The sequence below is a fragment of the Oncorhynchus keta genome, chromosome 3 (assembly GCF_023373465.1).
Source record: "Oncorhynchus keta strain PuntledgeMale-10-30-2019 chromosome 3, Oket_V2, whole genome shotgun sequence".
NCBI lineage: Eukaryota > Metazoa > Chordata > Actinopteri > Salmoniformes > Salmonidae > Oncorhynchus > Oncorhynchus keta.
The window spans coordinates 8,943,148-8,957,206 of record NC_068423.1 but is presented as its reverse complement, the minus strand read 5'-3'; the positions used below and the strand labels follow the sequence as shown (position 1 = coordinate 8,957,206).

General features: G+C 42.2%; 1 protein-coding gene across 6 annotated transcripts in view; it reads left to right on the top strand.

The window, feature by feature from the left end:
- LOC118365523 (uncharacterized) overlaps positions 1 to 14,007 on the top strand; it is a 37,053-nt gene extending 23,046 nt beyond the window's left edge. For 4 of the 6 annotated variants that reach the window (XM_052488344.1, XM_052488343.1, XM_052488337.1 and 1 more), the window contains exons 2-6: positions 12,457 to 12,483; positions 12,702 to 12,902; positions 13,061 to 13,260; positions 13,511 to 13,673; positions 13,851 to 14,007. In XM_052488344.1, coding sequence (XP_052344304.1) covers positions 12,462 to 12,483; positions 12,702 to 12,902; positions 13,061 to 13,260; positions 13,511 to 13,673; positions 13,851 to 13,936 — 672 coding nt within the window. In that variant the 5' untranslated portion in view covers positions 12,457 to 12,461 and the 3' untranslated portion in view covers positions 13,937 to 14,007. Of the gene's footprint in view, positions 1 to 5,372; positions 5,395 to 12,456; positions 12,484 to 12,701; positions 12,903 to 13,060; positions 13,261 to 13,510; positions 13,674 to 13,850 lie in introns of all 6 variants that reach the window. The other 2 variants (XM_052488341.1, XM_052488347.1) reach the window with 2 other exon arrangements.
- Positions 14,008 to 14,059: the final 52 nt, after the last annotated feature.

Genomic DNA, 14,059 nt, shown 5'->3' with positions numbered 1-14,059 from the left:
GTTTACACACAGGTGTTCGGAGATGCAGATAGCTAGTTAGCACAGGTAGTCCGTCTTTCGTTTGTTTTCTGTAAACAAGTGCTGTAACATGGAAATATGGCCGCGTGGGAACCCTGAACCTAACCTTATAAAGGTGGGTAGTAAATTTAACCTTTTTATTTTTTGTCGCTGATATGACAGATACATTCCTTATGTTTCCAAAACTGTACTGAAAACAATGCACATTAACATTTAGAGCAAGTGTTGGGGATCTTAAAGGGAAGATTGCAGAATAAGGTTGCTGCTAACATTCTGATTTGTTTCATCCTTCCAACTAAATGTCCCAATATGACATATCACTTTACATTTGTATTTTGGGAGAATTAGGGACAATTTGGGAAAAGTGAAGTAAAGAGGAGCACTACACAAACAGGAGTGAAGCCACTGTCCACATAAGATTGAAGATCCACATCATACGACGAAGTCCTAATGTTTTTGAAAAATATTTTGGCACTTTGAATGAAGCCATCCTCTGACCATATCCTGTGATTTATTTATTCTCCATGGCCTAAAAAACCCCCACTTAAACAGCTTTTAGCATAGCCCCTTTTACACCCCTGCTGGCTTGCTCTTATTGGCTAACCACGAGCAAGCTTGAAACACATCACTTATTAGCAGTTCAGCACATCAGCATTTCTCATACTTTTACACAAAGTCAAGATAAACCTTTACCATTTTACCATTTTAGTAGACATTGAACGTCTATAACCAAATTGGCTAAAACTCTGTTGTTGGCCGATCGTACCTATGGCTAGCCACATGCTAGCCTGAAGAATAAATCTGGCAGCAGTAAATCCAGGTATAATGGCTAACTAACATCCTGCAAGCTATATCGGCCAATAAAGATCAGGCAGTTCGGGGAGCACGTGATGCGACGGAGCTGAGCAGACGTTGACAAACTGAGCTCTTCAAAGTTATTTAATTATTACTTAAATAACAACGTTGAAACAATATTCTAACATCGGCTGATAAATTGTCAAGTACTTACCTTCCCAAAGAGCCATGGACCTCTGACCAAGAGGCAAGAAGGACGAACAAAACGTTGTTGATTCCCAAGATAATGCTACAGCTAGCAAGATTAGCATTAGCCTCTTGCGAGCCTGCCGACATGCTGGCTACTCTCCTCCAGGTAATTCAGGATGGTAACAAAGGTCTTACTCTGAAAATTGACAAGAAATCGGCTGAACGCCATTCTTCCATTGACGACCTGAAATCCTCCATGAATGATCTCCTTTTAAGAACGACTGAGGTTGAGTTGCGCAATTGCACAGTTGAAGATACCATCACTCGACATGAGCAGGTTCTGATACATCTGCAGAAGGACAATGCCAACCTCAAGAACAAGGTAGACCAGATGGAGAACCAGAGTAGACGTAGTAATATCCGTGTGGTGGGATTGAAAGAGGACAGCGAGGGCTGTGACCCGGTCCGTTTCCTCACTCAATGGATCCCGGATGTCCTAGGCATAATAAACCTCACCAAGCCGCTGGAAATCAAACGCGCCCACAGAACATCAGCGCCAAAACCCCGGCCAGATGAGCCCCCACGGGCTGTCCTGATCAGGTTCCTCCGTTTCCAGGACCGAGAGAAGATACTGCAACTCGCAAGAGCCAAAGGGGACATCACCATTGATGGCAAGAGGGTCAGCCTTTTCCCAGATTTCAGCGTGGATCTCACCAGACGTCGCAAGCAGTTCAGACCTGTCGCCAAAGCACTGAAGGAGAAGAACATCACCGGCTACCTCATCCACCCTGCCCGGATGAAAGTTCAGACAAAGGCCGATGCCATCTCTTCAACACACCGGGAGAAGTGTTCACTTTTCTCAAAGACCTGAACCGCGTCTGAACCAGGAAAGTCTCTCTGGGGGATAAGATGCAGTTTGTTTCCTTTCTCATATCCGGGCTGTCCTGTGACTGAACTGCTTATGTTTTCTTTGAATTTGGGATCCGTTTACCCCGCTATCCGGTCGCTATAATTGATTTGTATATTTTCAACTTACCGTTTTTTCCCCAGGGTGAGTTCTATTACATTTACAGGAGACTATATATTGTTTTAGTCAATATCCACTGAGCGAAGCAAATTAGTGGGCTTAGGCCAACTGCTTTCCCCCCCATTTATGTTTCTCCTCTCCTGAAAAGAGACTCAAGCAGCCCTTACTGTGGGCAGTAAATATTCAGCCATAAATGTCTATTCACAACGTTTGTTTTCAATTTAGAGAGCTCGCAGGTTTTAGTTTACGGCAAGGTTTAGCTAGTAAGAGCAAGATGGAAAGCGAGCAACAACGTATCTCTACAAGTGTATTCATGTTTCATTGTTGGGATTGTTGTTTTAGTCTGACAATCGAGGTGGGAGGGGTTTCTTTTTTTTCTATGTTTATTGTTGTTTTCTTCCTAAAGAGACACAAGTCACTTCTATGTTTTCATCTAAAGTTGAAACCTTTCCTGACTATTTACATATGAGAGATTTCCATTCGGTTACATATTTGAAACCCAACCTATGCTTAATCCACTAAAATATGTCACATTCAACGTAAAAGGTCTTATCAGCCCGATTAAAAGGAAAATAGTCTGGGCCTCCCGGGTGGCGCAGTGGTCTAAGGCACTGCATCGCAGTGCTAGCTGTGCCACCAGAAACTCTGGGTTTGAGCTCAGGCTCTGTCGCAGCCGGCCGCGACCGGGAGGTCCATGGGGCGACGCACAATTGGCCTAGCGTCGTCCGGGTTAGGGAGGGTTTGGCTGGTAGGGATATCCTTGTCTCATCGCACACTAGCGACTCCTGTGGCGGGCTGGGCGCAGTGCCCACTGACCAGGTTGCTAGGTGTACGGTGTTTCCTCCGACACATTGGTGCGGCTGGCTTCCGGGTTGGATGCGCGCTGTGTTAAGAAGCAGTGCGGCTTGGTTGGGTTATGTTTCGGAGGACGCATGGCTCTTGACCTTCGTCTGCCCCGAGCCCGTACGGGAGTTGTAGCGATGAGACAAGATAGTAACTACTAACAATTGGATACCACGAAATTGGGGAGAAAAAGGGGGGAAAAAGGAAAATAGTCTATACATACCTTACATTTTTTTGTTTTTACAAGAAACACATCTTACAGCCAGTGAACACAAGAAATTGAAGAGGGAATGGGTAGGAGGGTAGGACAAGTTTCTGCGTCCTCTTTTAACTCCAAAGCAAGAGGAACTACAATTTTGTAGACACATCCCCTTCTGCGTTAACAACACCATCTCTGATCCCTCGGGCAGGTTTGTTTTTGGTGCAGGGGCATATGTTTTCAGAGTCTTGGACCCTATTGAATATTTATGCTCCTAACTTCAATGACCATATGTTTATTCAGAATGTCTTCCTTCAGGTTGCTCAAGCACCACCAGGATGGCTACTGGTTGGAGGAGATAATTTTTTTTTGTTTAGATACAGTTCTTGATAGGTCCTCTGATAAACCCTCACTTCTTACCAAAGCCGGCAAGCTCACCATGTCATTCGTGAAAGATCTGAATTTACTAGACATCTGGAAACAGTTGCACCCACATGATAGGGACTACTCTTTTTATTCACACAACACACACACACACACACACACACATGCATAGATAACTTTTTACTATCGACCCAACTGTTTCATAGAGTGTTAGATATCGAGTATCTCCCCAGATTGCTTATTGATCATTCTCCTCTAGTATTATCAATCTCCATTCCTACCAAGGTTAATGGAGCATATAGATGGAGACTAAATTCTACAGTCCTAAAGCAACCTGAATTTTGTGCATTCATCAAAGAGCAGGTCAATATTTTTACTTTGACAAACAAACCCTCCTCTCCCGACAGTTTCATTCTTTGGGACACATTGAAGGCCTATCTGAGGGGACAGACCATTTCCTATACTAAAGGGTTGAAGAGAAAACACGGAGCGGAACTGAATGTCCTTGAATCTGAAATCTCTGAGCTAGAAAAAACCTACCAAAGAGGCCCGACTAAAGATCTATACAGGCTTTTTTTTGGTGAATAAAAAACTGAAATATAATATAACACATATCAAGCTGAGAGGGCCATCACTAAATCAAACCAGCGTTATTACGAGCTTGGAGAGAAAGCTCACAAAGTATTGGCATGGCAACTGAAAGCAGAGGAAAGTAAGAGGACAATTAATGCTGTAGAAACTCTTACTAATTAGATATCTTTCGACCCTACTGAAATGAATGATACTTTTAAGAAATACTACGAAGACCTCTACACTTCTCAATCAAGTGATGATCTATCAGAGATCGACTCCTTTCTCTCCTCTCTCAACCTCCCATGCCTGTCAGAGGAAGACAGAGAGCGCCTGAGTGAACACTTCTCAGTTCCTGAATTGCTGGAGGCCATTAAATCCTTACCTTCTTATAAATCTCCTGGGGAAGATGGCTTCCCTCCAGAGTTAGCTACCTACAACTACGAAACTTTATTAGGGTGACTCTCAAGGGACAATGGAACCTACCTAAGATGTCACCTATTGAACAACTCTGCCACGCAGACCAATCACTGTTCAAGACCGTTTCCCATGTTTACGATGCTCTTATATCAGGACTAACACTGCCTGAGCTAGATAAACCCCAACTTAGATGGGAAAAATATCTGGGTATTGATCTTGATGAGGGTCTATGGAGTGACCTATGCAGGGATGGTGTTACATCCACATTGAACTCCAGATACAGACTGATCCAGTTTAATTTCCTCCATCAGCTCTATATCACCCCATCTAGACTGCACAGGTTCAACCCAGATATCTCCTCCCTATGTTTTAGATGTGGCTCAGATGAAGGAACATTCCTCCATTCCACTTGGCAGTGTTCAAAACTACACGGTTTCTGGCAGGGGGTATGCGATACCATATCCTCAATTCCCTTTAGACCCGGAGGTCTGTCTACTGGGTAAATTTACTAACTCCAATCTTAGGCAAAGCCGTACTTTTAAGCTAACAGAAATATTGCTAGCGGTTGCCAAGAACAATCCGATTCCTCCCTGCCCGTTGCAATGTGGCTATCGGAAGTTAATAGTTGTATCCCACTGGAGAAAATCACTTACTGCTTGAGGAATAAGTTAGATACATTTTACAGAATTTGGCAACCTTTTATTGACTATATGGAGAATCTTCCCTCACATCACATTGATTGAATCTCTATATAATCCTTATAATGTTTCACACGTAATGTATAGTATGTAGCTTATGGCAGGTGACTGACTATATGATCCAATGTCTCATTATTATTTTTTTTTATTTTACTCTTTATTATGACTTATTTATTGTATGTTTGTATATATAATTATACTTTCTTTTTTATTTTCCCATGATGTCAAGCAAAGAGGCACGGAGTTTGAAGGTAGGCCTTGAAATACATCCACAGGTACACCTCCAATTGACTCAAATGATGTCAATTAGCCTATCAGAAGCTTCTAAAGCCATGACATCATTTTCTGGAATTTCCCAAGCTTTTTGTTAAAGGCACAGTCAACTTAGTGTATATAAACTTTTGACTCACTGGAATTGTGATACAGTGAATTGTAAGTGAAATAATATGTAAACAATTATTAGAAAAATGAATTGTCATGCACAAAGTAGATGTCCTAACCAACTTGCCAAGAAATTTGTGGAGTGGTTGAAAAATGAGTTTTGATGACTCCAACCTAAGTGTATGTTAACTTCCGACTGTAACTGTATGTATGGCAGGACCAAATTGGAGAGCTAGGTAAGAGTAAAACCCATGTAATGCTTAGATTAGCAGTAAAACATTGAAATCAGCCCTAGCCTTAACAGGAAGCCAGTGTAGGGAGTCATGCACTGGAGTAATATGATCACATTTTGGGGTTCTTGTCAAGAATCTAGCAGCCATGTTTAACACTAACTGAAGTGTATTTAGTGCTTTATCCAGGTAGCCAGATAGTAGAGCATTGCAGTAGTCTAATCTAGAAGTGACAAAGCATGAAATAGCTTTTCTGTATAATTTTTGGACAAAACGTTTCTGATCTTTGCAATGTTACGAAAATGGAAAAAAGCTGTCCTTTGAAATATTTTATTTTGATATGCTCATCAAAATCTTTCACATTTTTATTTGAGATGACTGTACAATCATCAAGATTAATTGTAAGAACCAACAGTAGATCTCTCTCTCTCTGTTTTGTCTGAGTTTAAAAGTAAAACATTTGCCACCATCCACTTCCTTATGTATGAAACACAGGCTTCCAGGCAAGGCAATTTTGGGGCTTCTCCATGTTTCATTGAAATGTACAGCTGTGTGTCGTCCAACATTTCAGTGACAGTTGACATTGTGTTTCTGAATGACATCACCAAGAGGTACAATATAAGGTGAAAACAATAGTGGTCCTAAAATGGAACCTTGAGGAACGCCGAAACTTCCATTTGATATGTCAGAGGATTAACCATCCATGATATGTTTCTGACAGATAAGATCAAACCAGGCTAGAACTTGTCCGTGTAATCTCTCCAAAAGAATGTGGTGATCGATGGTGTCAAAAGCAGCACTATGGTCTAGGAGCACGAGGACAGATGCAGAGCCTTGGTCTGACGCCATTAAAAGGTCATTTATCGTCTTCACAAGTGCAGTCCCAGTGCTATGATGGGGTCTAAAACCAGACTGAAGCATTTCGTATACATTATTTGTCTTCAGGAATGCAGTGACAACAGCTTTTTCAAACATTTGAGAGGAATGGGAGATTTGATGTAAGCCAATATTTAAAAAAAATAATTTTCCAGGTCAAGGATTGTCTTTTTCAAGAGAGGCTTTATTACTGCCAATTTAAGTGAGTTTGGTACATCCATGTGAGTGGGCCAGTTCGTTTTGCATGGACCGGTCCACTTAGATTGCTTTATATCTTCATTTTTCATAATCTTCTAGCAGTATAACATGACTGAAGTGCCAGGGGTTCCCCTGACCTAGTCTGCTTTGGGCAGACTCTCTTTTTTTCTCAATTTGTCAGGGCATGGACTACAATGTGTCAAAAGCCTTCCACAGGGATGCTGGCCCTTGTTGACTCCAATGCTTCCCACAGTGTTAAGTTAGCTGGATGTCCTTTGGGTGGTGGACCGTTGTTGAAACACACAGGAAACTGTTGAGCGTGACAAACCCAGCAGCTTTGCAGTTCTTGACACACTCAAACCAGTGCACCTGGCACCAACTACCATACCCTGTTCAAAGGGATATAGATATTTTTTCTTGGCCATTCAATCTCTGAATGGTTCTTCTTCTTCGGTGGATCGTATACAACTTAAAGGTGCCTACACTGCCACCTACTGTACTAAAGTGTGAGGCCAGTCACAGCCTACCTGCATAACATTATCTTCATTATTCCTGTTCCTAAAAGGAACAAAATTTCGCCATTAACTATCCCTACACCTATGTACCACAAATCTCATACACCCAGGTACAGCTCTGCAGCTGCCACCTACACTCATTAAAACACCACTACCCCATTCCACTACTTTGACCTTATCTACTCCTGTACCATGCCAATGGCCTGGAAAGATGGGACACCACCCCTCAACACACCCTATAACTCTTCTGAAGTCAAATCTCGTATATCCAAATACTTCTCTGCATCAGCCACCATAACATCTATTCTCAACATCTTGCTGTGAATGCTAAGAAGCCATCCTTACTGAAGCATTTCTCACTCGTCACCCTATCCCTCTGTGCTGGCACAAATCTACTGCTCACTGGGATCCTCTCAGGATCCATCATACTTGACCCATCCTCCTCCACTTTCGTCACTGCATCAGCATACGACACGCTCTGCACTACTCTGACTCTGGCCACTTCAACCTGCTCATCTCACACTGGACACTTCCGATCCCCAGCAACATGAGCACCCCTACAGTTGACACACAACTTTATCCACCGAAACTACACAATCCTCTGTCCCATGCCATTCTATACACTTCCCACATCTTGGAATCTCTCTCCCACACTGCTGCAACATGACCATAAACATTGCACCTGAAGCAGTGCAGTGTATTCTGCACAAAAGCAGGATGACTTCTTATGGATAGGGGGCAGTATTCAGAAGTTTGGATGAATGAGGTGCCCAATATAAACTACCTGTTACTCAGGCCCAGAAGCTAGGATATGCATATAATTGGTAGTATTGGATAGAAAAAGAAAAATAATGTCTGTGAGCATAACAGAACTGATATGGCGGGCGAAAACCCGAGGACAATCCATCCAGAATTGTTTTTTTCAGCTCACCACTGATTACTATTGCTTTCAATGGGAATATAAAAGGAATACCTCCCAGAATGCAATTCCTAGGGCTTCCACTAGATGTCAACAGTATTTAGAAAGAATTTCAGGCTTGTTTTTTGATAAATGAGCTAGAATTTGTAGTTTTTGTAAGTGGCTCCTATTTTGACTGTAGTGTTTGTAACGTGTTCCTGTGAGTGCGCGCACTTCATTATTTATCCCCGGTAATGACAATACTATTCTCCGTCTTAAATTGTATTGTTTATTTACATATTAGGGTACCTGCGGATTGATTAGAAACGTTGTTTGACTTGTTTGGACGAAGTATATTGGTAACATTTGCGATTCATTTTGTATGCATTTTGAACAAGGGGGAACCGGGGGATTATTGAATGAAGTGCGCCAACTAAACTGACTTTTGGGATATAAAGAAGGACTTTATCGAACAAAATGAACATTTGTGATGTAGCTGGTACCTTTTAAGATTTCCGTAACCAACATTTTCCATCAAGATAGAACTGCCAAAGGGGGAGGAGTTGCAATCTACTGCAGAGATAGTCAGCAAAGTTCTGTCATACTTTCCAGGTCTATACCCAAACAGTTCGAACTTCTAATTTGAAAAATTCATCTCTCCAGAAATAAGTCTCTCACTGTTGCCGCCTGCTATCGACATCCCTCCGGTCCCAGCTGTGCCCTGAACACCATTTGTGAATTGATTGCCCCCCATCTAGCTTCATAGTTCATTCTGTTGGGTGACCTAAACTGGGATATGCTTAACAGCACGGCAGTCCTACATTCTAAGCTAGATGCCCTCAATCTCACACAAATCATCCAGGAACCCACCAGGTACAACCCTAAATCCATAAACATGAGCACCCTGATAGACATTATCCTGACCAACTTGCCCTCCAAATGCACCTCTGCTGTTTTCAATCAGGATCTCAGCGATCACTGCCTCATTGCCTGTATCCGCTATGGGTCCGCTGTCAAACGACCACCCCTCATCACTGTCAAACGCTCCCTAAAACACTTCTGCGAGCCTTTATAATTGACCTGGCCCGGGTATCCGGGAAGGATATTGACCTCATCCCGTCAGTCAAGGATCCCTGGTCATTCTTCAAAAGTAATTTCCTCACCATCTTAAATAAGCATGCCCATTTCAAAGAATGTAGAACTAAGAACAGATATAGCCCTTGGTTCACTCCAGACCTGACTGCCCTTGACCAGCACAAAAACATCCTGTGGCGGACTGCAATAGCATCGAATAGTCCCCGCGATATGCAACTGTTCAGGGAAGTCAGGAACCAATACACTCAGTCAGTCAAGAAAGCAAAGGCTAGCTTTTTCAAGCAGAAATGTGCATCCTGTAGCTCGAACTCCAAAAGGTTTTGGGACACTGTAAAGTCCATGGAGAACAAGAGCAGCTCCTCCCATGTGCCCACTGCACTGAGGCTAGGTAACACGGTCACCACGATAAATCCATGATAATCAAACATTTCAATAAGCATTTCTCAACGGTTGGCCATGCCTTCCTCCTCGCTACTCCAACCCCGGCCAACAGCTCCGCCCCCCCTGCAGCTACATGCCCAAGCCTCCCCAGCTTCTCCTTCACCCAAATTCAGATAACTGATGTTCTGAAAGAGCTGCAAAACCTGGACCCGTACAAATCAGCTGGGCTAGACAATCTGGACCCTCTCTTTCCGACGCCATTATTGCAACCCCTATTACCAGCCTGTTCAACCTCTCTTTCATATTTTGTCCGAGATCCCTAAAGATTGAAAAGCTGCCGCGGTCATCCCCCTCTTTAAAGGGGGTGACACCCTGGACCCAAACTTTTACAGACCTATATCCATCCTGCCCTGCCTTTCTAAAGTCTTCGAAAGCCAAGTTAATAAACAGATCACTGACCATTTCAAATCCCACCGTACCTTCTCTGCTGTGTAATCCGGTTTCCGAGCCTGTCACGGGTGCACCTCAGCCACGCTCGAGGTGCTAAACAATATCATAACCGCCATCGATAAAAGACAGTACTGTGCAGCCGTCTTCATCGACCTGGCCAAGGCTTTCGACTCTGTCAATCACCGTATTCTTATCGGCAGTCTCAATAGCCTTTGTTTTTCTAATGACTGCTTCGCCTGGTACACCAACTACTCTGCAGACAGAGTTCAGTGTGTAAAATTGGAGGGCCTGTTCTCCGGACCTCTGGCAGTCCCTATGGGGATACCACAGAGTTAAATTCTCGGGCCGACTCTTTTCTCTGTATATATCAATGATGTCACTCTTGCTGCGGGCGATTCCCTGATCCACCTCTACGCAGACGACACCATTCTGTATACTTATGGCCCTTCCTTGGACACTGTGCTAACTAACCTCCAAACGAGCTTCAATGCCATAAAACACTCCTTCCGTGGCCTTCAACTGCTCTTAAACGCTAGTAAAACTAAATGCATGCTTTTCAACCGTTCGCTGCCCGCACCCGCCTGCCCGACTAGCATCACCACCCTGGACGATTATGTGTACAACTATAAATACCTAGGTGTCTGGATAGACTGTAAACTCTCCTTCCAGACTCATATTAAACATCTCCAATCCAAAATCAAATCTAGAATGATGGCATTTCTCCAAAACCCAACCTTCGGTTCCTTAGTTCAATTTACAAGTCTGGCTATCTCTGACCTCTCATTGTTTCCTTCACGACCATAGCTGCTCAACTGTACACTTACGACCTTGCTCCAGCCACCGCAATCGTGTTAGTAAAACCCTAGTTCACGATCCATGTCTCAAGGCTTAACAATCCTGATTTGAACCTGTCTCCACCGCTTAATCTACACTGACTGAAGTGGATATAACAGGGGGGGATCAGTAAGGGATCACAGCTTTCTCCTGGATTCACTTGATCAGTCTATGTTTTGTACACTCCTTTAAATGGAATATCAGCAATCTACATTATACTTGTATATCATGCAACCAGTCCTTTAACAAAATTCACCCGACCCAGAAGATTCGATCATCAATAGGCGCTAAAGGTAGTTAGCATCTGAATGGGCTACATATAGCCTAGGCCTACCGATGATATGGTGTTATAGGACAGAATAACTTGAATGTATTTGGGAGTGTGTCTTTTGTAGCCGGACAAGAGGCGCTTTTTGGAAATGGGGATGGATACAAGCCAAATAGTGTCCTGCACTGAAGGACGAACTACAGTGTGTGAATTGTGAATAATACAAAGGCCTCATGAGTAGACCATTTTAGAAACCTTTTATGGATCGGCTTCTTGACAAACGAAGCAGAATACAAGCAATTGTTACAGGAAAATACCATAATTGCTTCTAAATATGAGTGTCACCAGATGATCTCTTCTTCCATGATGAGCAAATAGCCTACATGGAGGGGTTTTCACACACATCCAAAATAATAACAGGAACTGGCTAAAATAATGTACAATAGCCTCCTAGATAGATAAAAGGGGATGCTCCCAAACTTGATCTTCTAATAAAACTTTGGTGATTTAAGATGTATTTTAAAGCCGTCTGATGAGCCAAACCCTTTGTGACAGTCGCGACTATTTGGCGAATGCATTGGACAGGACAAAAGAAATAGCCTTCATTGAGAGGAGGGGAGGCTATGCTTGGTTTTTAATGTTTTATTAAAAATAATCGTTTTTTTATGTTTCTAAATACAAGGTTTACTGGTACAAAATGCACATCCCTCTTGTTCAATGGGCAAATGGTCACTGTACGTCACAGCTGGATAGGCTGCGTTTCCACTGTCAAAATCCATGCTGTAATAGCAAACACGTTACTTCTAAGAGACCAGGTTTTGGTTGGTCTTAAATATCCCCACCAGCACTGCCTGAAATTGGCACTTTAGCACACATTTTCAACACCACACCTCACATATTGCCACCACTCACACCTCAACGCAAGCAAGTTCATATAAGACAGGTAAATTACCAATCCTGGCGCTAAGGTTTGAAAACAGAAGAGTGCCAGCTTTAACAGGTCGAAATTACAAATGAGTGTAAGTAAAATAGAGCACAATAAATCTTACTTTCAATTTCCAAAAATAAACACAACATTCCAATTTCAATAGACGTGTTTTACTGGGAAGGGGAAAATATAACAAAAACAATACAACTAAGTAACCTAATGATGTCTGTGGTAATGGTTTCAAACCTTTTTTATGCAGGCAAAATGGCAGAGTCCAGTGTTCATAGTAAGTCAACATGTTACTTTCTCAGATGGCATTGGTTGTTTTTCTTGCTTAGATGTACTGGTCTGACATTTCATCAAAATACGTCAGTTATAAAGTTGTAAGCTGTTACAAAAAGTAGCTGAGCTGATACACACTTTTTTTTTACATAAGGCAGCTGCATTAATGATTAAGGTCACGGAATTAACAATAAAGTTTCCCTCTTTAATATCCTCTTGCAGGTAATCCAAGGACGAGAAAATTCTTCACTGTTGTCAGTGGCAAAACCTTGGATACTCATAAGGACTTTTTGAAACAACTCACCATGCAACGAGACTTTACTGAAGTGATGACCCCGGAGAAGAGTGATGTCATCATAACTTTCTGTCCTATCGTCAGTCGTGCTGGGACTGATATTGAAGCAGCACTGCAGGAGATCCCAAGTAACGAAGCAAAGTTGACATATACTGTATATCTGAAATGTTTTATATGAAATCCATGTCCGTGTGGACCTATGTATCTAGCAAGATGCTAATTATCTGAGTGTTTTATTTGTTAGCTTTTTGTTATGCTAAACATTTTTTTTTCACTCTCTATACAGCTGGCAAAGGTGTTGTTTTGGTGGTGCTGCATCATTCCTTCAACCCAGACTGCACAGTACCTGACAGTAGCAGACTGGTGACCAGAGGTGATATGCTAACAGTGGACTGTCTGTTCCATGAGAACCAGGGACTACTGGACTGTCCTCGCAATACAGAAGCAGTCCGTACGATTTGGAGCCATCTGAACATACAGCCAATGGTAATTCACCCCACCAACAACCTACATGTACCAGTAGTACATTTCTCTCATACTCCCCATGCATACTTTTGTCATGTTTTTTTATTGACCCATTCAAATGTGTCATATGACCTATACGGAATACAAATATGGAGAAACACAGATTTCACATAAATGTTTCATTAATCATTGTCTGATAGTCTTAGAATAATGATTGCTAGTTTAATGTTTGTTTTTGACTGTGTTTGATGCCACAAAACAACAAATTAAGAACACCAGAAAAGGTTTGTTCAAAGACAAAAAGCCGAGTGAGCAGAAGAAGAGTAAGAAGCAAGTGGATGCACCGAAAAAAGAACTATGGGAAGAAAAATGTCAGCAATGTGTACACAAGGACAAACTACTAAAGCAAATAGATGAACTAAACAAAATACTTGGTGAGACAGACTTTCAATAATCACAAAGTTATTATTTAATCATAACCACTATTACAGAATCATTTTGATAGTTACATCTCCTCATACTGTTCTATCATACATGTAGTATCACCACAGCTGCCTTGCATTTTTGCCTAATGTCCCAACACAGAATGTGCATGTCCTTTGTCATCTCAGATCAACAGGTACATGATCTGAAGAACGAGGTAGAGAGACTGAGAAGCCAGGTCTCAGCCCAGATGACTGGTGAGTCTGATCTATAAATCTCAGTGATTTGCTTTCAAACAAGTGCAGAGACCGTCATTTTGATGTCAGATGAATTAAAAATTGTAATTACTCTGTCATTTTTTTAAATGTCATGCCCCCCCTCTGTCCTTGGCTTTTCC